We start from the raw sequence: 23,437 nt of genomic DNA on the forward strand, positions 1-23,437 counted from the left end.
GCATCTCTGGCTCATTCCTCAGCGAAAAGCTCACACTTGTAGCCTGGCTTCTGGGTGTCCATGCCCAGACGCAGTGTGTGTGCTGGCTCTGTCGGGCATGCAGGTGTGCCTGGTTCTCATGCAGCCACGTGACTTCTGAGTGAGACAGGCAATGGGATGGCCACCTGGCAGGGAGGTGCCGAGGAGGTCCAGGACCCTGGGGAGAAGGTGCTTGGCCTTCACCAGGCTTGAGGATTCTGATTCTGGCTGTCTCTTCTCCTGTGGGTCAGCATCGGGACCACTTTCTAAGAAAATCCCAGCTTCCAGATAATTCTTCAGAAAACTCAAGTCTGTATTTATGGACTTCCTTACATGATTTCCTTGGTGCCCAGCACAATCAGAGACCCAGAGCACAGCACAGACAGAACCAAGGACCTCTCCACCTGGCTTGGGAGAAGACAGGTGCACGGTGGCCAGCCCGCTCGCCCAGCTCAGCCTGAGATGCTGCACGACCAGGAAAGTGACTCCATGCTGTGAAATGACTTTTTGCATGAAGGGGCAGGGGGAGCAGATGACATCAAAGGCGAGGGATTCACAGTGCAGGGGAGGGAGGTGGAAGTTAGAAGGAAAAGGCAGGGGAAGTCAGGACCATTTGGTATCCAATGCGTGTTCATTTATTTTACACTTACAAAAGAAATCGCCCACCCTCTGCCCCATCCCCCCCAAAAGTCTCTTTTTACAAACATTTAAAAATTAAAACTAAATGAAGATAGACAAGTTAATTTCAGTACAATTATTTTTCAATGTAGCTGTCATAATTAGAGTTTAAATTTCCTACAAGTGACCAATGTCCAAGTGACTTATAGGGAAATCCTGATTATTGGCCAAAAGAAAAATTCCATATTACAAGTTAGCAAATTCTAGTACAAAAATAGTCCATGTGTTGGAATAGGCTTTCTTTTTACATAGGTCTCAGGTCAGTCTACTGACTGCATAATACGCTAACGTCTCAGGGTTCTCTCTTTCACAAATGGCTCATTCGTCATAGCTGGAGCAGCACGGCGCCTACAGTAGCAGGGCTAGTGTCCATCTGGGGACCGTGCTGGAGACGGCAGGCCTGGGCTGCCTCACTGGCCCCAGGGCAGTTGGGCAGAGCTCCAGCTCTGCACCGGGGTCCTGGAGGGAGGAACGAGTTGCGGGCAGAGCTGCTCCCCCTGAGGGAGAAACAGGCCCAGGACACAGGGGAAGTGTGCCCAGGGGCTGAGCCGGTACTGGTGTAGGACAGCCCACCTCCTGCCAGTGTCTCCTCATCCGTAGCCCAGCGAGATAAGAGGCCGACCTGTGTGTCCTCAGTGGCGAGAGTGTGGCCCTGCCCTTGCTGCGGCTGGGCAGGCTACTTGTCCCTCAAGATGTCGAGCTGTTCCTGACACTCGGTGAAGAGGCGCTGGAAGCGGAGGTTCTGCCCGATGACTGGCAGCAGCTCCTTCAGCAGGTCCCTCTTCCGCAGACCCTGCGGATACAGGAGTGACAGCTGAGTGCAACTGACAGTGAGGAGAGCTAGACTGTGGGGGTTTCCCTGACCCAACAAAGACCCTTGTGCCCATCTGCCCCATGGGCACCCCCTGGAGAAACCATAGATGGATGAGAACAATTTCTCTGTATGCTGGGAGGCCTGGGACAGCTAAAAAAGCTGAGCTTGGGCACATGGGGTGGAGTGGCAGGGCCCAGGGAGGGACATAGTTCAAGGGTGGGTACCAGGTAGGTTCTGCTCTTCCGTGTCCCCTAAGTCTGCTGGCACAGTCACCGCTGGCCTCTGATTGCACTGGTTAGTGGCCAGAGTAGCCTGACCTTCCAGAGCAGAATGCAAGTAAGGCTACCAGGGCAGAGGGCCAGGCAGACGGCTATCCTGGAGGGACCACTCCCTTATGTGGATGTGTTCCAGGGACGTGAGGTCAAGGCCAGGGGCGAGGAGGTGCCTGGGTGACAGTGACTGGCCTTGGTTTTACAGTCCTGGAGTCTCTGTCCTCAGCTCTTGCCTATGCCTCCTCCACCCTGGGTGGCACCATGTCTGCCTGGGCCCTCCTGCAACATGCACTGCCATGCAGGGTCTCCACCGCACAGACCCTTGAGGAGCACGGCTGCTGCAAAGGGAAAACCATCAACTGACAGCACTGACCACTGGAAGAGAAGGGCCAATATGTTAAAACAAGTGTGGTAACAAGATGATGAATTATAGAAAAGAACCAAGTGTAGATACCAAGTTTGAGCAACACAGTGGTTGAAGGAGATGGGATTAGCAGGAGACTGGACACTGCTGAAGACCAAGTCAGAGTGAGGTCAGATAGAGGAGCAGCCCACACTCATAAGGGAGGCAGGCAGAGGGGAAACTGTAAGAGGAGAAACTGTACCATTGACTACAAAGGCAGGTGAGCGCAGCAGGTAGGCCCAATATCCACATAATGGATCCCACAGGAGACAGAGAAAGAAGAGAGAAGGAAATATTTAAAGAAGTAATATGGGTATATTTCACATAATTAAACAACGAATGGCCTTAGGTTGAAAGGCTCCACTGAGTGCTGATCAAGTAATATATGGGAAAACTGATAACCAGACACATTAGAATGAAATATACAGAATTTTCAGATATAAAAGACAGAAAATTTCTGAAAATTTCGAAAGTACAAGAACATATTACCTACAAAGGAAGACATACCAAGATTCACAATAAAGTGTTTTTTTTTTGGCTGTGCTGCGTGGCCAAAAAAAAAAAAAGATGGCAACTCATGACCAAGTAGGGTTTATCCTGGAAATCAAGGAGAATTTAATATTAGAAAACTTAGAACTGGAAAATAGGGAATAAAAAGATTATTTGAGATGACTTCATTGTTTAAACCACATAGAAAATGCAAAACAATTAATGGACAAATTAATAAAAATAATAGAAATGTGTAGAAAGATGGCTGGTGATTAATATACCAAAGTCAAATGCATATGTACAGCAGCAATGAATAATCAGAAAACATAAAACAACTTATCACTTAGAATACTCACAATTATAAAATATCTAAGAATAATTCTAAAAATGATGTGTATGGCCTATGTGCTGAAAATTAAAAAACCTTACTGGAAGGCATTAAAGAAAACCTAAATGAATGGAGAGTACTGATGGGAACAGTAGCATAGTATAGATATCAGGATGGAGGCTGCAAAAGGCAGTGGTGAGCACTGTGGCGTGTGAAAGCAGCAGGGGAACTGCAACCCCTGGGAACCTGGGGTCAAGAGATACAGGTAGAATACAACAGAATGTCTAAGGCTGTGGAAAGAAGCAGGAGTGAAACTTTTAGGGAAATTAAAAAATTTAAAAGCAGTCTTGTATAGCATAAGTAGAAATACAGCACATGTTGAAAATGGATTAAACTCCTTAATCAAAAAATGGATAAAAGAACAGGATCCAACTATATGCTGCTTACAAGGAACTCACTTAGATTTAAAGGAGGATATACACAGGTTGAAAGTGAAAGAATCAAAAAGATATCCCATGTAAATAATAAGCAAAATAGAAAAGAGATGGCTATACTAATAACAGACAAAATAGACTTTATGTCAAAAATTGTTATAAGACACAGGACACTGTATAATGATAAAAGGGTCAATTGACCAAGAAGATGTAACAGTTATAAACATATACCCACCAAACATCAGAGTTCCTAAACACATGGTGCAAACATTATCTGAACTGAAAGGAGAAATAAGACAGTCCTACAATTTGCAGAAGACTTCGATATCCTATTTTCAATAATGGATAGAACAACCAGACAGAAGATCAATAAGAAATAGAGGACCTGAAAAGCAGTATAGACCAACTGGACCTAAAGCACACATATGCAGAACACTCCACACAACAAGAGCAGAATATACATTTTTCTCAAGTGCATGTGTAACACTCACCAGGACAGACCAAAACAAGTCTCAATAAGCTTAAAAAGACTGAATCATAAAAGTGTCTTTTCCAATCACAATGGAATGAAACTAGAAATCAACAGCAGAAGAAAAACTGGAACACACACAAATATGTGGAAATTAACACACTGTTAAACAATCAATGATTCAAAGAAGAAATTACAAGGGAAATTTAAAAATATCTAGGGACAAATGAAAATGAAAACACAACATACTGGAATGCAGCAAAAGCACTGGCTAGAGAGAAATTTATAGCTATAAAAATCTACAAAGAAAGATTCACAAATCAAATCAATAACAGAACATTGCATTTAACAAAACTAGAAAAATAAAAGCAAACTAAACCCAACAAGCAGAAGAAAATCATACATATCAGAAAATAAGTAAAATGGAGAACAGAAAAACTATAGAGAAAATAATAAAACCAAAAATGAATTCCTCGAAAAGATCATCAAAATTGACAAGCATTTAGCTACATGGACTAAGAAAAACAGAAGACTCAAATAATGAAAATCAGAAGTGAAATAGGGACATTGCAACTGATGCCACAAAAATAAAAGGAGTATAAATAAGAGAATACTATGAACAACTGTACACCAACAAATCGGATGACCTAGATAAAATGGACAACTTCCTAGAAATACACAGCTTACCAAGACTGAATCATGAAGAAATAGCAAATGCGAACAGACCTATAAGTAACAAGGAGACTGAATCAGTAATCAAAAACCTCCCAACAAAGAAAAGCCCAGGACTGACCAGATGGCTTCACTGGTGAATTTTACCAAAAATTTAAAGAAGAATGAACAACAATCCTCCACATACTCTTTCAAAAAACTGAAGAGAAGAGAACATGTTTAGATTCATTGTATGAGACCAGCATTATCCTGACATGAAAGCCAGACAAAGACACTACAAGGAAAGAAAATAGTCCAATGTCCCTTGTGAACACTGATGAGTCCTGAACAAAATACTAGTGCAGTGGTCCCCAACCTTTTTGGCACCAGGGACCGGTTTCGTGGAAGACAATTTTTCCACGGGCTGGGGGTTGGAGGTGGGAGATGGTTCAGGCGGTAGTGCGAGCAGTGGTTCAGGAAGTAATCCGAGTGATGGGGGGATGGTTCAGGTGGTAATGCAAGTGATGGGGGAAGATGGTTCAGGAAGTAATGTGGGTGATGGGGGGGATGGTTCAAGGTGGTAATGCAAGCAATGGTTCAGGAAGTAATGCGAGTGGTGGTGGGGGGCATGGTTCAGGCGGTAATGCAAGTGATGCAGGAGATGGTTCAGGTGGTAATGCAAGTGATGGGGGGATGGTTCAGGTGGTAATGGGAGTGATGGGAGTGACGGTTCAGGAGGCAATGCAAGCAATGGTTCAGGAAGGTAATGGGAGTGATGGGGAGGATGGTTCAGGCGGTAGTGTGAGCGATGGTTCAGGAGGTAATGCGAATGATGGGGGGGATTGTTCAGGCAGTAATGCAAGTGATGGGGGAGATGGTTCAGGCGGTAATGCAAATGATGGGGGGGATGGTTCAGGTGGTAAAGCAAGCAACGGTTCAGGTGGTAATGGGAGTGATGGGGGGATGGTTCAGGCAGTAATGCGGGGGATGGTTCAGGCAGTAATGCGAGCGATGATTCAGGAAGTAACGTGAGCGATGGGGAGTGATGGGGAGCAGCAGATGAAGCTTCACTCGCTTGCCCGCCACTCATCTCCTGCTGTGCGACCTGGTTTTTAACAGGCTGCAGACTGGTACCAGTACTGGTACTAGCGAACAGAATTTAACAGCAAATGGAAAGGATTATATACTATGACTAAGTGTGATTTACTCCTGGAATGCAAGGGTGGTTTAAGAAACTAAAATCAATCAATGTAATACACCACATTAATAAAATGAAGAAAAAAAAATCCCAGAAGATCATCTCAATTGATGCAGAAAAAGCATTTGACAAAATTCAACACTCCTTCACTACTAAAAACTGGTAATAGAAGGAAACTATCTCAGTAAAATTAAGGTCACATATGAAAAGCCCACAGCTAGTATCATACTCAGTGTTAAAAGACTTAAAGCTTTTGCTCTAAGGTCAGGAACAAGGCAAGGATGCCCCATTTTCACTTCTATTCAACATAATACTAAAAAGTCCTAGTCAGAACAATGAGGCAAGAAAACGAAATAAAAGACACCCAAATTTGAAAGGAAGAAGTAAACTTATTTGTTTGCAGACAACATAATCTTATATGTAGAAAACCCTAAAGATTCCACAAAAAAACCCGTTAGAACTAATAAATGGATACAGCAAGTGTGCAGAATATGAAATCAACACACAAAAATCAGCTGCGTTTTTATATACTGACAACCAACAATCTGGAAAAGAAATTAAGAAAACAATTCCATTTGCAGTAAGCTCCAAAAGAACAAAATACTTAGGAATAAACTTAACCAAGGAGGTGAAAGACTAGTATACTGAAAACTACAAAATGTTGCTGAAAGAAATTAAAGAAGATATAAATAAATGGAAAGACATCCCTTGTTCATGGACTGGGAGACTTATTAATATGGTTAAGATGTCAATAATACCAAAAGCAATCTATAGATTTAATGCACTCCCTATCAATATCCTACCGGCATTTTTCACAGAAATAGAAAAATCCATCCTACAATTCTTATGGAATCCCAAGGGACCCCAAATAGCCATATGAATCTTGGAAAAGATGATGTGCAGTCTCATACTTCCTGATTTCAAAACTTATTTCAAAACTACTGTACCTTTTAATTTTTGAAGTATGTGGCTACATTATCATTCAAAATGAATTTAAAATAAAAAAACCTGAAAAGTGCTATTTAAAAAAATGAAAGGGAATGAAATAAACTGCTATAAGCAAAGCAAAACATTCTGTCTGCCTGTGGCACCAGGGGCAAACTACCAGACAGAGGATGTGCCCTCTGGCTGGAAGGCTGGTGTGGCTGGTATCAATACCAATAGCCACCAGTACCACCTCCCAGCCTGGGCTCTCAGAAATGGATGGTGCTGTGTTTCAGGCACCAGCCTGGACACAGCTCATCACCACTTCTCAGGTCAGTGTCACAGGTCCTACACTGAAGACCCTGGCAGACGGAGGCTTCCCAAGAGCAGGGTCCGGCTGGGGATTCAGAGGCCGGCAGCCACGCACGCACCTGAAGGACGGCTGCTTAGTGCCCAACCCTCTGCTTACTGTCTCCCTCCTGTACACACTGAGCCGTGATCTTTGAGGGAAAGAGACCTGGATTTTGGGGGTCCCCTGAGATGCACTGGCAGCTCATATCACAAAGTTTCCCAAAATATAAAGAATTCCTACAAACCAAAAAGAAAAACAAATGACACCAACATATTTCAACAGGAAATACAAGTGGCTCTTAAATCTAGAGTCAGCATTGCTCGTTGGCAGCACGCTCCATCCCCAGCTCCATTTCCCAGCCATCCTGAGGACCAGTTTCATTTGAATGGCCAATTCTCACCATGAGAGTGTTCACAAAGAAACTCAACAAGAAGGCAGAGGGCTCATACTCAATTCACCCCCTCTGCTCCCCATATCAAGATGAAGAGACAGTAAGGAGCTCAGTATCAAAAAAACGAACCACCCAATTAAAAAATGGGCAGAAGGGCTTCCCTGGTGGCACAGTGGTTAAGAATCCGCCTGCCAATGCAGGGGACACGGGTTCGAGCCCTGGTCCGGGAAGATCCTACATGCTGCGGAGCAACTAAGCCCGTGTGCCACAACTACTGAGCCTATGTGCTACAATTACTGAAGCCCGCGTGCCTACAGCCTGTGCTCTGCAATGAGAGAAGTCACTACACTGAGAAGCCTACACACTGCAACAAAGAGTAGCCCCCGATGACTGCAACTACAGAAAGCCCGTGCGCAGCAATGAAGACCCAATGCAGCCAAAAATAAAATAAATTAAAAAAAAAAAAATGGACGGAAGACCTAAATAGACATTTCACCAAAGAAGACATACAGATGGCCAAGAGGCACATGAAAAGATGCTCAACATCACTTAATTATTAGTGAAATACAAATCAAAACTACAATGAGGTATCACCTCAATGCCAGTCAGAATGGCCATTATCAAAAAATCTAGAAACAATAAATGCTGGAAAGGGTATGGTGAAAAGGAAACCCTCCTGCACCATTGGTGGGAATGTAAATTGATACAGCTACTATGGAGAACACTACGGAGGTTCCTTAAAAAACTAAACATAGAACTTCCATATGACCCAGCAATCCCACTACTGGGCATATACCCTGAGAAAACCATAATTCAAAAAGAGACATGTACCACAATGTTCATTGCAGCACTATTTACAATAGCCAGGACATGGAAGCAACCTAAATGCCCACTGACAGATGAATGGATAAAGAAGATGTGGCACATATATACAATGGAATATTACTCAGCCATAAAAAGAAATGAAATTGAGTTATTTGTAGTGAGGTGGATGGACCTAGAGTCTGTCCTACAGAGTGAAGTAAGTCAGAAAGAGAAAAACAAATACCGTACGCTAACACATATATATGGAATCTAAAAAAAAAAAAAAATGGTACTGATGAACGTAGTGACAGGGCAGGAATAAAGATGCAGACATAGAGAATGGACTTGAGGACACAGGGCGGGGAGGGGAAGTGAGACTAGCATCGACATATACACACTACCAAATGTAAAACAGATAGCTAGTGGGAAGCAGCGGCATAGCACAGGGAGATCAGTTTGGTGCTTTGTGACCACCTAGAGGGATGGGATCGGGAGGGTGGGAGGGAGGCTCAAGAGGGAGGGGATATGGGGATATATGTATACATATAGCTGATTCACTTTGTTGTACAACACAAACTAACACAGTATTGTGAAGCAATTATACTCCAATAAAGACGTATTAAAAAAAAAAAGCATAAATTCAGAAGAGCGCTGAGGCCAGAAGGGGATGTGGCAGACAGCAGGAATTGGCTCTGTCCAGACCTGCTCCAAGACTTCCCCGCCATAGTCTTCACAGCTTGCCTTCCTGACCTCCCTCCCAGTGGGGGTGTCCAAGTGGTCTACTGGCTGCTGTGAGGCATAGGCTGGCTTTCCTTTTAAGAGGGTGGTTGCTACTGGTACTGGCTTCCTTCCTTCAACTGGACATGAAAGCCATCTTATGACATGAGGGAGAGGCCAACAGAATCACAGAGATACAGACCTCCACTTAACTCCAAAGGACTTGTTTTGGAGGATAGAATAAAACTACTTCAGCCACCACTAGACAGGGTATCATTTACCTGCAGTTGAAAGCATTTGTCATGGATACTGGGACCCCGAGCAGACCAGTGGTTTTAGGCAGTTGGCAGAGGTAAAAAGCAGGTAGCATTGCACTGATGGTGCTCCTGGGAAGGGAGCCACAGGCTCTCCTGGACAAAGCTTGGGGTCAGCAAGAACAGCAGGAAGGAGGGGGAGAGGAAGGTGCATGGCTGGTAACCGGTGGCCTGCCTGTGCTCCCTGCCCCACCTTGGCCTAGAGTGCCCACCTTCAGGCTGAGACAGAGAACCTCTATGTAGAGCTCGGGCTAACGTCTTGGGCTCAGGCCCCCAGAGTGGCAGTTGGGCACAGAGTGAGGCCCCACAACCCGGCCAAGGGTAGGGCTTTGTCAGACACGTGCTCCCCCACCCCGTAAGCAGATGGCCTGTCAGGCTTCCCCAGAGGTGAGGTGTGCTGGGAAACAGCTCGACTACTGCAGGTAATTCCGAACACCCTTCTTGTTGAGGACAGGGGACAAAGCTGGTTAAGCAGAAGCAGAACTCCAGGAGCTAATGTGCTGGGGTGAAGGACTGAGCCGGGGTGGGGGAAGGCAGGAATTCAGAGGGACACCTTGGCCTTGGGAACATGTACTGATCAGGAAGAGGCTGAGTGGGCTTCTGTCAGAGTTGAGAGCCCAGGGGACCAAAGCAGGGGCCTAAGGCCCATGAAAGGTGGGGGTCCCTGGTAAACCACCTCTTCTTTGTGCTGGTATCCCCAAGGGATGACCCGACCCTAGAATAAGGGTAAACTGGAAGGAAACCAGCCCCTGCACCAGCCAGTGCCCAGCTCTGAGAAGTCCCCAGGCAGCCTGGAAAACCTCCATCCCGACCGGGTTGAGACCCTGCAGAGCGGGTGCCTTAAGAGCTGGCACCAAAGCAAATAAAATGCCCTGTGCAAAAGCCACATCACCTGAGGTTCAAGCCATTTCTACAAGCAATTTTTCAAATACCATGTCCAGCAGACAGCTGAAAATAACCAGGCACTTGAGGAGATAAGATAACGTGAACGAGAACCAGTAGAAACATTTATAGGCAATAGAGACAGACCCACAAGGGCTCCTGATACTAGGACTATCAGACATGCAATTTTAAAATAAAATAACTAAGCTTACTGTGCTCAAAAGACTAAAATGAAAATTTCAAGGAGAATTAGAACTATAAAAAATGATGGAGCAGAAGGGAGGACATGCTATCTCTCTGATGATGAGGGAAATGAAAGGGAAGCTATAACCAAAGACAGCCTCTAAGTAAAGTCCACAGAATGAATGAAAGACATAGACCGAGAGCTTTGTGAGACTTGAAAGCACCAAGGCAGGATCCCGAAAGAACTTACAAAGCAATGGAAATCGGACTGGCGGCAGTTTTAGCAACAGCAGCAAATGCTAAAAGTCTGTGGCACAATACCTTCAAAACTCTAAAGAGAATTGATTTTGAATTTAGGATTCTAGTAACCAACTAAATTAACATCTACAGCAACAAAATAAAAAATGGAGGCCAAGTACACACCAAGACCTCCAGAGTCCTCCCAGGACTAACCCTCCAATCTTTCACCTCTTTTATCCTCCATCAACTCTGCTCAGCTGCTCCTTTTACACTCGAGCCCTCATACCTCACGGCCTTTGTCCTCACTCTTCCCTCTGCCTGGATGTTCTTCCCCCAGATATCTGTGGGGCTTCCTCCCTTACCTCCTCTGATCTCTATCAATCAGTCAGTGCTTCCTCGATCACTGGATGTAAAACAGCACCCCATCAGCACTCCGCACCCCTGCCCTCTTCATTGGTGTTCACAGGATCCATCCCCGTCAACACATTACATGTACTTGCTCATTTGTCTCCAATCTGCCTCTGTCCCCATGAAGGCGGGGCCCCTGAGCCTTGCTCGCTGCAGCCGGCTGCCGAGCTACACCTGGCCAGAGTGGGGCTCCACCGGCAGCTGCCCAACGGTTGAGTGAAGCAGTGGAGTGAACCGTGCCCCCAGTTCCCCGTCAACCTGTTCCTTGCCCAAGTCGATCAATGCACTCTACCCACTTGTGTGAGCCACAGTCTCACCTGTGCAATTTCATTATGTTCATTATTCTCTTTCCCTCACCTGCTCCACATCCAACCACCCACCCGCCCAGTCTTGTAGGTTTTGCCTCCAAAATACATCTTGAATCTGCTTCCTCTCCCTTCTCTGTGGCTGCCACATGGATCCAAGTTGTCTTCAGCTACTGCCAGGTCTGTCTTGTCCTGATTGCTCTGCTACATCAGCGCCAACTCCTCTGCCGGCTCCCGCTGCCCTAGACTAAACCCCAGCTCCTCACAAGGTCCCAGGGATCCACCTCCTGCCCTCTCTGGACTCACGTCACACCCTCTCCTCTGCCAACGATGTTCCAACCACAGCGGCCTCCATGGGCCAAGCCCTCTGCACTTCTGTCACCTCTACCAGCACATTCCCCGGTCTCCATGGAGCAGGCTCATTCCTGTCCTGGGGTTTCATCCTGAAAGTCCTCTTCCGAGGTCTCCCCGCCGCATTCTCCCAGGCACACCCGTCATCGCTCTGTTGACTGAACTGCTTACTCGCTCACGTCTGCCTCCTGACCGGACTATGAGCCTCACTACTAACAAATCCACAGCCCCCGGCAGGCAGCTTTCCCAGCACAGGCATGTGGCTGAGTGGACGCTCCTTCAGCCCCTGATGCCAAGGGCTCCTGCCAGGGTGGGTGGGCTGGCAACTCGCCCTCTCTCTGATGCCAGCAGTGTGCTGGAAGAGTGTAACAGGGAAGAATTTCAAAGCACTTTGGCTTACTTTTCAATTTCCACCTTTACTTTTCAGGAGAGATTTCTTGTGGCAAAAAGGAAAGTCGCACTTACCACTACTGTTGACTCCCATTGGCTTCCAGTGGAGGAGTGAACAGGCCCCAGTAAGTCCTTGCATATTTCTCGGAGTCGGTATTCAAACCCTAATTACAGAAAACAAAAAACAAAACAAAACAGAAATAGGAACACATTAAAAAAAGAAATAAAGTCAAGAACAGGCTAAGTTGTTGTGTACATCAAAGCAGAAAGAACAAACACTCACTTTGTTGCCTCCTTGTCTCAGTTCAGCGCTCAGAGGCCATAGCAGAGGCTCTGACTCACCCCCCAAATCCCGGGAAACACACGCAGTGGCTGCTGTGTGCTGGGCCAGGGAAAACGAGACGTGGAAGCTCTGGGACAGACCCCCCAAGGGGGTGGAGAATGTGGGGGCTGTGGGAGGAGGGGAGTGGGCTGAGGGGGCCTACTGGAGAGGAGGTGGGGGCAGATGCGCAGGGTCAGGTGGTGTCCTTCGGGAGAAGATGGGCGTGGGAATGAATTTGGGCGGAGGACACGGAGGAGGAGTTGGGGCTATGGCACAGCCGGGGGGCGCGCCAGCCACACTGGAGGCAGAATCGGGGGCAGCCGAGGCCACAGGGAATGGAGGAAATCAGCCAGTGATGAGGGTGGAACCTGAGGATGCTTAGAGGAGAGCTGGTGTCCCTGTGAAGCTCGAGTCCTCCTCCCCGCGGGGAGGAAGGAGGGACAGAGAGGGTAGGGGAGTTGTGCGGGCCCTGGGCCATAGGCGCGTGAAGGTGGAGAAAGAGAAGCAAGCGGTGGAGGTGAGGTGTCCCCTACAGGGGCAGCCCCAGTGAATTGAAACCCAGGATGGAGGAAACCAGAGAGGAGCCGGAGGCAGGCTTTCCGGGGGTACGGGGGTGAGGCCACACGTGACCTGAGTGCCCGGCAGAGGCACAAGGTTGCAGGAACACCGAGTGTTTATTAAGTCTGGGTGGGATGAGTCCATACTGAACTCATCCCTGGGGTCTGTGGGGGAGGGGTCTGGCAACATGACGGGCGAATTCTGCGAGTTATACCCATAGAGGTCGGGCAAGTTTTTCTGTCTTTTCCGTACTTAATTTGTTTTCTCTAAATCATGAACAAAACAGGGGAGGAGTTGAAAGCAAAGCAAGAAAGGCAGGAGAGGGTGTGGGGGTGCCGGCTCCGTGACCAGGCCCAGGCTGTGTGGTGACACAGGGAGAACTGGGGAGGGCCATCCCCAGGCCACGGCCCTGGAGGCCAAGCTCAAGCGGAGGGAAGCTGGCAAGGCCGGAGCCCACGCCTGCCTCACAGGGAGTCAAGAGGCTGTGGGAGGTCACGTCTTCCAACACCCTGCTGTCTGCTGACCCACAGGAGGAGTGGGGCGGGGCAAGGAGGGGGATCCTGGGACGGGGACATGGGTGTAAGAGCCCTGGTGGGGAAAGCTGGGCTGGAGGGCCGAGGGGAGGTGCTGGAAAGCAAGCTGGCCCTTCCAGGCAGGAGAAAGAGAGGTACAGGCCCACCGATGCTCTGAGGGGGCAACGAGGTCAGGGGGAGCTGAGCCTGTGTCTGTGAGTCCTCTGCCCCCACACCCTCCTGCCGCCAATCCTTGTGGCCTCAGGGGCTGCTCGGTTCAGCCCGTGGTGGGGTGGGACACCTGCTGAGCTGCCCACCTCACTGACTTGGGAGCGGGAGGGCAGGGCCCCAGGGGGCAACCACGGGAAGCCGGGAGGGAGGACAGAGCCCAGGCTGCTGCACCTGGGCCCTGACACTCGGGCCCTCGGGAGGGTCCCGTTGGGACGGGGACTGAGTGGGGCCCGGGAGGACAGAAGGACCACCGGGAAGCTCACCTTCGTTCACGAGGTATCGCACGTAGAGGAGAAGCCAGTGGCGGTACTCGTGGCTGGAGCGCAGGGTGAGCGCTGCAGCGACCTGGCTCTCCAGGTAGGCCAGGGTGGTCTCCTGCTGCACCATGTGAGGCACGGAGAAGAGCCGGGCTGCCTGTCTCCCCGAGCTGCTGGGGTGGGGAGGGGCAGATATCAGACTCCACGGCAGCCCAACCGCCCCCAGGTCCTGCTGTTCTGCACCTCCCATCTAGCCCCCGAGGGGACAGGCCAGCAGCCCAGGCCCCCACCCAAAGTGCAGCCCAACATGGGGATCCATGACCCGCAGCCCCTCAGACTGCCGCCCAGGTCTTGAAGTGACAGAGCTGTGACCCTGCACCCTGAGACAGTGCTCACTGTGGCTCCCAGCCCTCGGCAGCCCCAGCCCAGCCCTGTGAGTGCCGCTGGGCTCAGGCAGTCAGAAGGCAGGCCTCGGAGGGACCACGTCCACACAGCCAGCCGGATGCCTCCCCTGCACCCGGGTCACCTACGTGGAGGCGCGGCCCTGGACTATGGCTAAGGGTCCCGAGCACAGCATGGCGTCCTGGGGTGGCAGGCTGCTCCTGAAGTCTGCACACTGGGCCAGGGAGTCCTGCTTGTCAGAAACCAGGTTCCTGGGGAGGCAAAGGCAGGAGCAGAACTCAGGGAAACCAGGAGGCCCAGCAGAGGCAGGCGGCGAGGGGCGCTGAGGGAGCCAAGGTCCCTGTATGCCCATGTGGGGCCTCCTTACTCGGACACTCTGGCCCTGGGTCTTAGGTCCTGGGGGCAGGGGGCGAGTATGCCTGGGATGCTAGTCTGTCTGGGAGCCCATGTGCTGCGGCCCTCGGAAGCAGCTGAGGAGTCCCGGCGTCCAGCGTCCCAGAGCTCACACAGCATCCCAGGCATCAGCGCTTCACATTCTCTGGACCCTTCACACAATTTAAAAACAGCCTGGTGCCTACAGAGTCCACATTTCCCTTCTCAAATAACCAGCTTGTTTCCATTATTATACCAATCACATACAATACACGATATTTTGCAATTTGGAGGAGCAGGGAGTGGGGATTTTGAGGGTTGCTGCTTTTTTTTTTTTTAACTCAAGAAAGAGATCTCAGTCTGAGGATAAACTTGTGTCCGGCAACCCTTAACAGAGACAGGCTGGATGGTGGCACACTTGGGCCTGAAGGAGCAAGGTGCAGGCAAGAGAAAACTTCTGATTGGCTGGTACACGAGGTACACCATTCCTAACTCTGGGTTAAGATCTCTGATGTACAAAGAAGTTCTACAGGTACTTCCCTGCTTAGGACTCCATGTTTCCTATGCAGGGGGCCCAGGTTCGATCCCTAGTTGGGGAGCTAAGATCCGTGAGACATGCAGTGCGGCAGAAAAAAAAAAAAAAGAGGTTTTACAAATATAGAAAAGGACTCCAAAATGGACAGAGCAAAGGTACAGACCTCACACGTGGTGAGTGACAGTGCAGCCCCACTAATGCACCAAGGCAGTCGGAAGTGTCCCTTGGCTCCGACTAAGTTACAAAAGCAGCAGGGTTGGATGAGGCTGCCGTGAAGCTGACGGCACCTACGGAGGCCAGGCTGGAACTACTCATCGACAACCATAAAAGTTCAAATGTCTGCTCCAGACAAAGTGACCCCCGGGGAACAGTGGAGGGGAAGGACAGCGTCCCTGTGCACGGGTCTGAGGGCAGAGAGGCAGGGGGCCGGCAGGGATGGGGGCTGCACTGTGGCCTCCACTCTGGCCAGACTCCCAGGAGAAGCGGGCCAGGCAGGGCCCTTGCTGGCTGTGCTGGGTTCTGGCTCAGATGGACCCTCCATGGGGCAGGGCTCAGGGCGGCGTGCTTACCACGCAGACAGTGATGGGTTGAAGCAGTAGGCCTTCCCGTCCGACAGGTTCATCACGGGGATTCCATGCTGCGTCAGCAAGATCTGTGACACCGTCATGTCACTTCCTAGGGAGACACCAAGAAGGGGTTCCAGCGTATTCCCGTCAGCGGGCGCCATGGCTCCCGCAGCTCTAGCCATGCAGAAGGGACCCCAGAGTCTGCTCTCCATCTCAGTTGAGCAGAGCCCTTTGTGCCAGACCTGGACTTGAGCTGCCCGCCCCCAATCCCACCCCAGGGATGGGGCGGCCCCCGGCCAAGCTCACCTGCCAAGATGGAGTGTAGGGACTCTTCCTTCACCACCACTATCTGCCTGTGCACATCCCTGGGGGAGAGAGGAGCAGCTCACCCTCCAGCCGGGCCCGAGGGCCTGTGTGCCGGTGGGGGGGGGGGGCGACCCTCCCTGAAGCAAGGGGCACCCGCACAGCCGCTCCCGCCCTGCCTCTCACCAGACGGACAGCGTGGCTGTGGCGGTGAGGGCCATGACGTAGGAGCCAGTGCAGTGCAGGGTGGAGATCGGGGATGGCAGCAGGATGGGAGGGAGGAGGCGTCGACCACAGGTGGAGAACACGGACAGCATCCGCTTTTCACAGGCGACACACACCACGTCACTGGGGGAGCAGGGGGCTGGCATCAGGGGGGCTGGGAGCTCTGGTGGCCCCGAGATGCAGGGACAGAGCCAGGTGGGCGGCAGAGCTGATGGTGCCTACTGGAGACCTCTGCCTGGAGATGGAGTCCTCTCCCCCATGTGGTGGCTCAGGCTTTTCTGGACTCACACGGAACTGCCCCCAGGGAGCACATGCCCGAGGACCAGCGGCCCTGACAGTGAGCCAGGAAGCAGACCTCACTGCTCGGGAGCAGCTGCAGAGCACCCCCCCCCGACAGACTCGTAGCTGAGACCAGCCAGAGGGGCCCTGGGAGGCCTCTGCCCAGACAGGCCGGGGGGAGTGTGGGGACGACAGGGTGCATCTCCCACAGGGGGCGCCCAGCTGTGCTCAGAAGGCCTTCAAGACCGGGGTGGGAGAGACATGTCGCTCCCTGAGCGAGGAAGGCTTCACCACGAGTGTATCGGCGCAGTCTTGTGTCTCTCCTCTGAGCACCCACTAGGCCCCTTGGCTCTGCCCGGCACAAGCAGGCTCTGCCTTCCTAGTGGGGTCTCCTGGGGTGAGAGCAAGCCTAGAGTGAGGCCAGAGCCTCAGACCCCAGGCAGTGGGAGTAGGCGTGCAGCCAGCACAGCAAGGTCCGGCCCAGCAGCCCACTGGAACCCTGCTCCAAATCACTTCTGGGCCGCCAGCCGGCGCCTACGGTCCACACGGGCAGCCAGCTCACAGCGAGGTCAGCCAAGGAAGAGTCCCTGTGTTCTGTCTGCTCGTCCCTGTGGTCAGGGTGCACCTGCAGCAAGCCCGCTGCCAGGGATGCCGAACCTCTGGAGCTGCGGTGCCGGGGGCAAGTCTGCACGCTGGGCTGGGGCCTGGCTGGCCGCTTGGCCGGACTCTCCAGCAGCCTCTAGGTCACATGGGGAGGCTGTGCTGACACACCTGGCCCCCAGCTGGGGCGTGCCAACTGCCTTGGGACCAGGGACGAAGGGGGAGCCCCAGGGGACGGAGGAAGGAACAGAACGGTGGTTCCGTCCAGGCCCAGCACCTGGCTCGCTCAGGGCCAGGGTCACAGACATTGGTGAGAGTGTTTCACATGCAGCCTCATGATAAAGGATTCCGGGCCTAATGAAAACGACCAAATCTAAGCTGAAAGCTTTGTAAGACCCTCGTAGGGGTACTGAGCACACAATCCCGACTGGGGCCATACGTCCCCGGGTCCTCTTTCCAGATGGAGCATGTGCGGGGCCACCTCCAGGGGTGGTGGAAAGACACTGGGTGACTGACCACCGAATTCAGGTCTCCCCCAAAAGGGCAGATCTGGAAAGGGCTGGCCTTGGGACTCTGAGGACAGTCAGAAGTCCATGCTGACTTCCTTAGATGAAAACCTGGGTCCAGAGAAAAGGCCAGTCAAGGTCAGAGAGAGGCAGGCAGAGCTCGGCCTGGAAATGGAGACTTCAGGAATCTGACTAAAATGCCCAGGGGGCTTAGGTGACCCTCCAGTACTCAGTTTCCTCTCCTGTAACACGGGGGTGATGGTGCCACCTTCATGGGGTGCCCCAGGGACTCGGATGACTCAGGCACCAGCTCAGTCCCGAGCGAGGCTAGGCGTAGGCCACCCTCAGACAGGCCACCTCCCAGGACAGCCCAGTACCCCACAGCGCAGTGCGGGGTCTTGCTTTACGTTAAATGCCAGTGGGGTGGAGACCCCTGCTCTTACCAGCTGCCGGCAGCGGTGAGGATCCGGCTGGTGAGCACCGTCTCCCACTCCTTCCCTTCCCGGCTGCACTTCAGGCGGCTCAGCTTTATGCCCCCCACGGCCGTCACCTCGTTCTCCACCTCGATGTACATGGAGGGGTCGGAGCTCACCTGGGGGAGAGAAGCAAACAGAACGTTTTCAGCAGCAGTGGCCTCAGACGTGGGCCACGGACAGAGGGAAGGACACGCAAGGGTGGAACAGAGCTGCCGGCCAACAGCAGGCTGGGGGTGGGGTGGTCACAGGGCAGGACAGGGGGCCAGAGGTCCCAACGTGCAGCCCCCAGGGCAGGGCAAGTCCCAGGAGCTGGTGTCCACCTTGTCCTCTGTGCAGTGGAGCAGAGAATTGGTGTCACAGCTAAAGACCTCGAAGCCTCCGGATCCCACCACCTCCTCTCACAAGGGAGGATGCAGAGAAGGCAAGCAACCGGCCAAGAGAACACGGCACAGAAGGACCCCAGCCCGCTCGGGGGGACATGGGTCTCCTGACTCCTAACTGAAGGATCTTCAAAGACTGTCAGGTTTGGCCAGAACAGAGGCTGTGTCGGCACTTGGAGGAAAGGTCTGGAAAGCCCTTAGGCCCTCCAGCTCCTTGGCAGTGCACCTTGGCATGCACACTGGAGCCCAGTGTCACTGATAGGAGTGTCCCCAGAAAAGCGTGGGGAGACGTGTGCAGTTCAGCACCAGCTCCACACGGGCTCAGCCTCGTGTTTTGTGTCTGGGGAGCAGACAGGCAGATACCCAACGTGGGACCTAGGTGAGCGGTTCGTACTTGTGTGGCCACACAGTGTGTGAGCTGGGGTGGAGGGTCGGCTGTGGCTGGGGGCTGGGCCCCCAGAAACCAAGAACAGCCCCACACAGCACTCCGCATGGAAGGCCCTGGGGTGACGGGGGCCGGCTGAGTTTGGGAGGGGGATTTGTGCAAGAAGAACCAGGGGACCCCACCCTTAGATCCAGAAGGACCTGTCCACCTGCCCCCTGGCAGCCCTGAGGGGCAGCCTGGGCTGGGGCAGCGTGCAGCCCACCTGCATGTGGGGTTCTAAAGGGTTTCCCGAGGACATGAACCTGAGCTGAGGTATAGAGGGTGGGAGATGACGGTGCGTGCAAGGCCTGGTACGGGTGCTGGGCTGAGCGGCCAGAGGGCCTCTGGGGATAAAGGACTACTTGCTGTAGATCTGTGTTCTGAACAAGCCCGTAGTTAGAAGATTCCACTCGAGACCTTGAAAGGCCCTGATGATGACCCCACGCTGGGCACTGGGAAGTGGGCAGGCCAGCAGGCTGGTCAAGAGACAGACCAGTGCCACACGGTCCCATGGGCTGAGCCCACGGCCAAGAGTGGAGATCGAGGAGGCTTCCAGGAGAAGGAACACCTGGGACAGGTCTTGAAGGAGCTGGGCACCCAGAAGATGGAGGGTAAAGCCATGGAGGAGAGGCGTGGGGGATGGGGAAGTGAGGGGTCCCAGAGAAGAGGCCAGCCTTCTTGTTAAGATTGGGTGGCTGCTCTGCTCAGCCACAACTTCCCCCAGAAGGTGATAGAGAGCCACTTGAAAGCAGCCCCAAGTCTGTGACAATTCAGGGTTTACAGCCCCCAGGGGGTGGGGGTGGGCAGGCGGACAAAAAGAATGTGCAGGCTTGGGAGGGAGGGAGGCGGAGGTCTGCTCACCTGCAGGGTGAAGGCTCTCTGGGGGCCCGGCATGGGCAGCTTCAGCGCAGCTGCTGGGACAGACAAACACACGGCGTCCTTCTCTGCAGTCAGGGCAGCTGGGGACTGCAAGAGCAGAGATGTCCCTGAGCCCTGCCCTGCACTGGAGGGCAGTGCCAGGTAAAGGTGAGTCACCAGAGGTGAGGCTGGGCCTACTACCTGGGTGTTTCCACCCTCTGTGAGGGCAGATGAACGCTACAGAGACCCCTACTGCAGAGACGAGGCAGCTGACCCCAGGGAGGGGCTCAAGGACTCTGGGTGGGTCGGGGCAGTTCTGGAAGTATACGTGTCCACGCCAGCTCTCCCCACACCGATGAGGCACGCGGGGCCCCCCTTCTTCCCCAGGGCATATGCAGGCTCCCACACCGAGCTCAGGAGGTGGGCCGGAGGCAGCACCGGCCCGCCAGCCTCACCTGCACAGACAGGGACATGGGCATGAGCCGCGAGTCCTTCCGAGGCCGCCCTTTCTTCTTCTTCTCCACCGTTTCCACCTCGAGCTCCAGCTTCCGCTTGGAGAGTGAGGAGGGCTTGGCCACAGGGACCTTCTCGTCGCTGTCACTGCTGCTCTCCAGGACATCCCGGGGCCGCAGCTCCTTCACAAGGCTCTGCTCTTTCAACCTGCACAAACACAGACACCCGTGGCTTTTCCACAGGACTACCAGTTTCATGATAATCAATAAAATCCATACTCATCCCCAAAAGTTAATAAATTAAAAAAGTAGGAGAGGACTTCCGGTTTCTGCTCTAAGATGCAAACTGCTTGGGAGTCGTCATTCTCACTCTTAAAATAAGAGGAAAACTGAAAACCTGTATACCAACAACTCTTCTTAGACCCACCAGAGAAACAGCTGCCCTGACAACTGGAGACAAGGCGAAGACATAAAACCGACTGGAGCCCCCACCAGGGAGGGAGGAGGGCACCCACACTTGCGTTAGTTTTATCTCCAGGAGCTCCACCAGTTGTCATGGGTGGAGATCAGGAATGGAGGGCTCCTCCCATATGCTTTGGGCTGAGGAAGGGGAAAGCAACCACTCTGAAACATACCCAGAGTCCTGTTCTCCTTAACAAAAGCCTTCCCCCAAGGAAAACTACTTTACTGAGTATGATGTGACCTGGGGGCAGGGCAATCAACCAACTCCAGCCTAGCCCCCCTCCACACGCACTAAGAAACTCTCTTGAAGGTCATAGGCCAGGGACTCTGGCCCAACAACAACACAGGAGACAATCATGAGACTAGAGAGTGCTTCTCCTCCCCAATACCCCACAAAATCAACAGGGCCCCTGTGTAATAAGAACACTAGATCACAACTAAGAGAACTGCAAGACACAGACTCCATTTAACAAGGAGTTTCTAGGGAAACTCAAGGAAAACAGGGAGAGAAAAGCAAAGACACCAGAAGAAATGGAAGCCTCTAACACCTGCAGCTTCAGGAGACAGTAAATAAGACCTAATTCTTACCAGGTAAACAAAACCTCACATTAAAGACCTTTTACCCCCAGTTCCTATTACTTAGTACATTATGTCCAGGTTTCAACAAAAATTACAAGACACAATAAAAGGCAAAACAAAACAAAATCAAACAAAAACCCAAAATGAAACAGTCTCGAGATGAAGCAGGATCAGAACCAGAGTCAGACATGGCAGCAATTTTGGAATTATGAGGCCAGGATTTTTAAATAACTTATTAATATGTTAAGGGCTCTAATGGAAAAATCAGGACTACACACAAGAACAGATGGATCATATAAGCAGAGAGAATTTAATAATAATAATAGCTAAGACTTTTTCAAAATTAATGAAAGATACCAAACCACAGATCTCAGCTGCTCAGAGAACACTAAGTAGAATAAATATCAAAAAATCCACACCTACCTACACATAACATAAACTGCAGCAAACCAAAGACAAACAGAAACTCTTGAGAGAAGCAGAGGGAAAAATACACTTCAGCTAATAAGGGACAGAATAAAGGTTACAACAGACCTCTCTTCAGAAACCGTTCAAGCAAAAACTGACTTAAGTGAAACATATAAGGTGTTAAAAACAAACCCACCAACCTAGAATTCTGTACCCACTGAAATTATATCTCAAAAAATGAAAGAGAAATAAAGGTTTTCTCAGACAAAAACAACAAAAAGACACTAGAGGAAATGTGTTGCCAGCAGAACTGCCTTGCAAGAAATGTTAAAAGAAGTTCTTCAGAGAGAAGGAAAATGATACAGGTCAAAAACTCAGATCTGCATGAAGAAAGTGCTAGAGAAAGAATAAGTACTGTAAGAATTTTATTTGTCTTATTCTTAATTAAAAGATAACTTTTTGGGAATTCTCTGGCAGTCCAGTGGTTAGGACTCTTTGCTCCCAATGCAGGGGGTCTGGGTTTGATCCCTGGTTGGGGAACTAAGATCCCACATACCACAATAAGCACATGTGCCACAACTACTGAGCCCGTGAGCTCTAGAGCTCAAGCACTGCAACTAGAGAAGCCCGAGTACCGTAACAAAGACCCAGTGCAGCCAAAATTAATTAATTAATTAATTTAAAAAAAGAACAAATCACATTCTCTAAATAAGAAATAAAAAATAGAACATAATCATATTATAAAAAAAATCCCTGGTCGGGGAACTAAAATCCACAGGCCACACACACGCGCGCGCGCACACACACACACACACACACACACACACACAAGTAAAAGATAACTTTTTGTTCAAACTAGTAACAGCAACAATGTATTGGATGATAAGTGAAATAAATAAACAGTAGCAATGTTATATGTCTTGGAAAGAAAGAATTGGGAATACTTTGTTAACAGGCACCTGCACTACTCTTCAGCATTATAACATTATTTGAAAGTGTATTTAGTTATAAATGCTTATTTCAAACTGTAGGGCAACCACTAAAAAAAATTTAAAAAGCAGTACAGTTGACATGCTAAGAGAGACAATGGAAGAGACACATTATCTTACTATCTAAGATATTCTTAGATAATGCTAAGAGATAATATAAGAGAGAGAAAATGGAATCATACCAAAAACATGCTCAATTAAAACCAGAGAAGGCAGAAGAAAAAGGGGGAGACCAAAATCGTTAAGAATATGGTAGATATTAATTCACTATATCAATAATCACTTTAAATACAAATATTCCAAATATACCAATTAAAAGAAACTGACAAAAAGAATGAAAAAGAAAACCCACATATATGTTGTCTACAAGAAACTCAGCTTAAATATAAAGACACATAAATTAAAAGTAAAGGCTGGTTCCAACTATATGACATTCTGGAAAACAAAAAACTATGGAAATAGTAAAAAAAATATCAGTTATTGCCAGCGGTTGGGAGGAGAGAGGGATGAACAGGCAGAGTGCAGAGGATTGTTAGGTCAGTGAAACTATTTTGTATGATACCATTATGGTGGTAGATGCATGTCCTTATACACTGTCCAAACCCACAGAATGCACAACACCAAAGGTGAACACTTAATGTAAACTATAGACTTTGGGTGATAATGATGTGTCTGTGTAATTTTATTGGTTGTAACCAATGTATCACTCAGATGTGGGATGTCAAT

The 23,437-nt window shown here is 50.4% G+C and overlaps 1 protein-coding gene across 3 annotated transcripts in view; it reads right to left on the reverse strand.

The window, feature by feature from the left end:
* Window positions 1-1,065: 1,065 nt before the first annotated feature.
* HIRA (histone cell cycle regulator) overlaps window positions 1,066-23,437 on the reverse strand; it is a 73,986-nt gene continuing 51,614 nt past the window's right edge. For 2 of the 3 annotated variants that reach the window (XM_082667812.1, XM_082667814.1), the window contains 10 exons: window positions 20,277-20,481; window positions 19,825-19,929; window positions 18,127-18,275; window positions 16,260-16,421; window positions 16,077-16,135; window positions 15,774-15,879; window positions 14,426-14,548; window positions 13,902-14,068; window positions 12,091-12,179; window positions 1,066-1,489 (listed from right to left, as the gene is read on the reverse strand). In XM_082667812.1, coding sequence (XP_082523938.1) covers window positions 1,373-1,489; window positions 12,091-12,179; window positions 13,902-14,068; window positions 14,426-14,548; window positions 15,774-15,879; window positions 16,077-16,135; window positions 16,260-16,421; window positions 18,127-18,275; window positions 19,825-19,929; window positions 20,277-20,481 — 1,282 coding nt within the window. In that variant the 3' untranslated portion in view covers window positions 1,066-1,372. The remainder of the gene's footprint in view (window positions 1,490-12,090; window positions 12,180-13,901; window positions 14,069-14,425; window positions 14,549-15,773; window positions 15,880-16,076; window positions 16,136-16,259; window positions 16,422-18,126; window positions 18,276-19,824; window positions 19,930-20,276; window positions 20,482-23,437) is intronic. The other variant, XM_082667813.1, reaches the window with a different exon arrangement.

The sequence above is a fragment of the Grampus griseus genome (genome assembly GCF_964374135.1).
Source record: "Grampus griseus genome assembly, chromosome: 12".
Classification (NCBI taxonomy): Eukaryota; Metazoa; Chordata; class Mammalia; order Artiodactyla; family Delphinidae; genus Grampus; species Grampus griseus.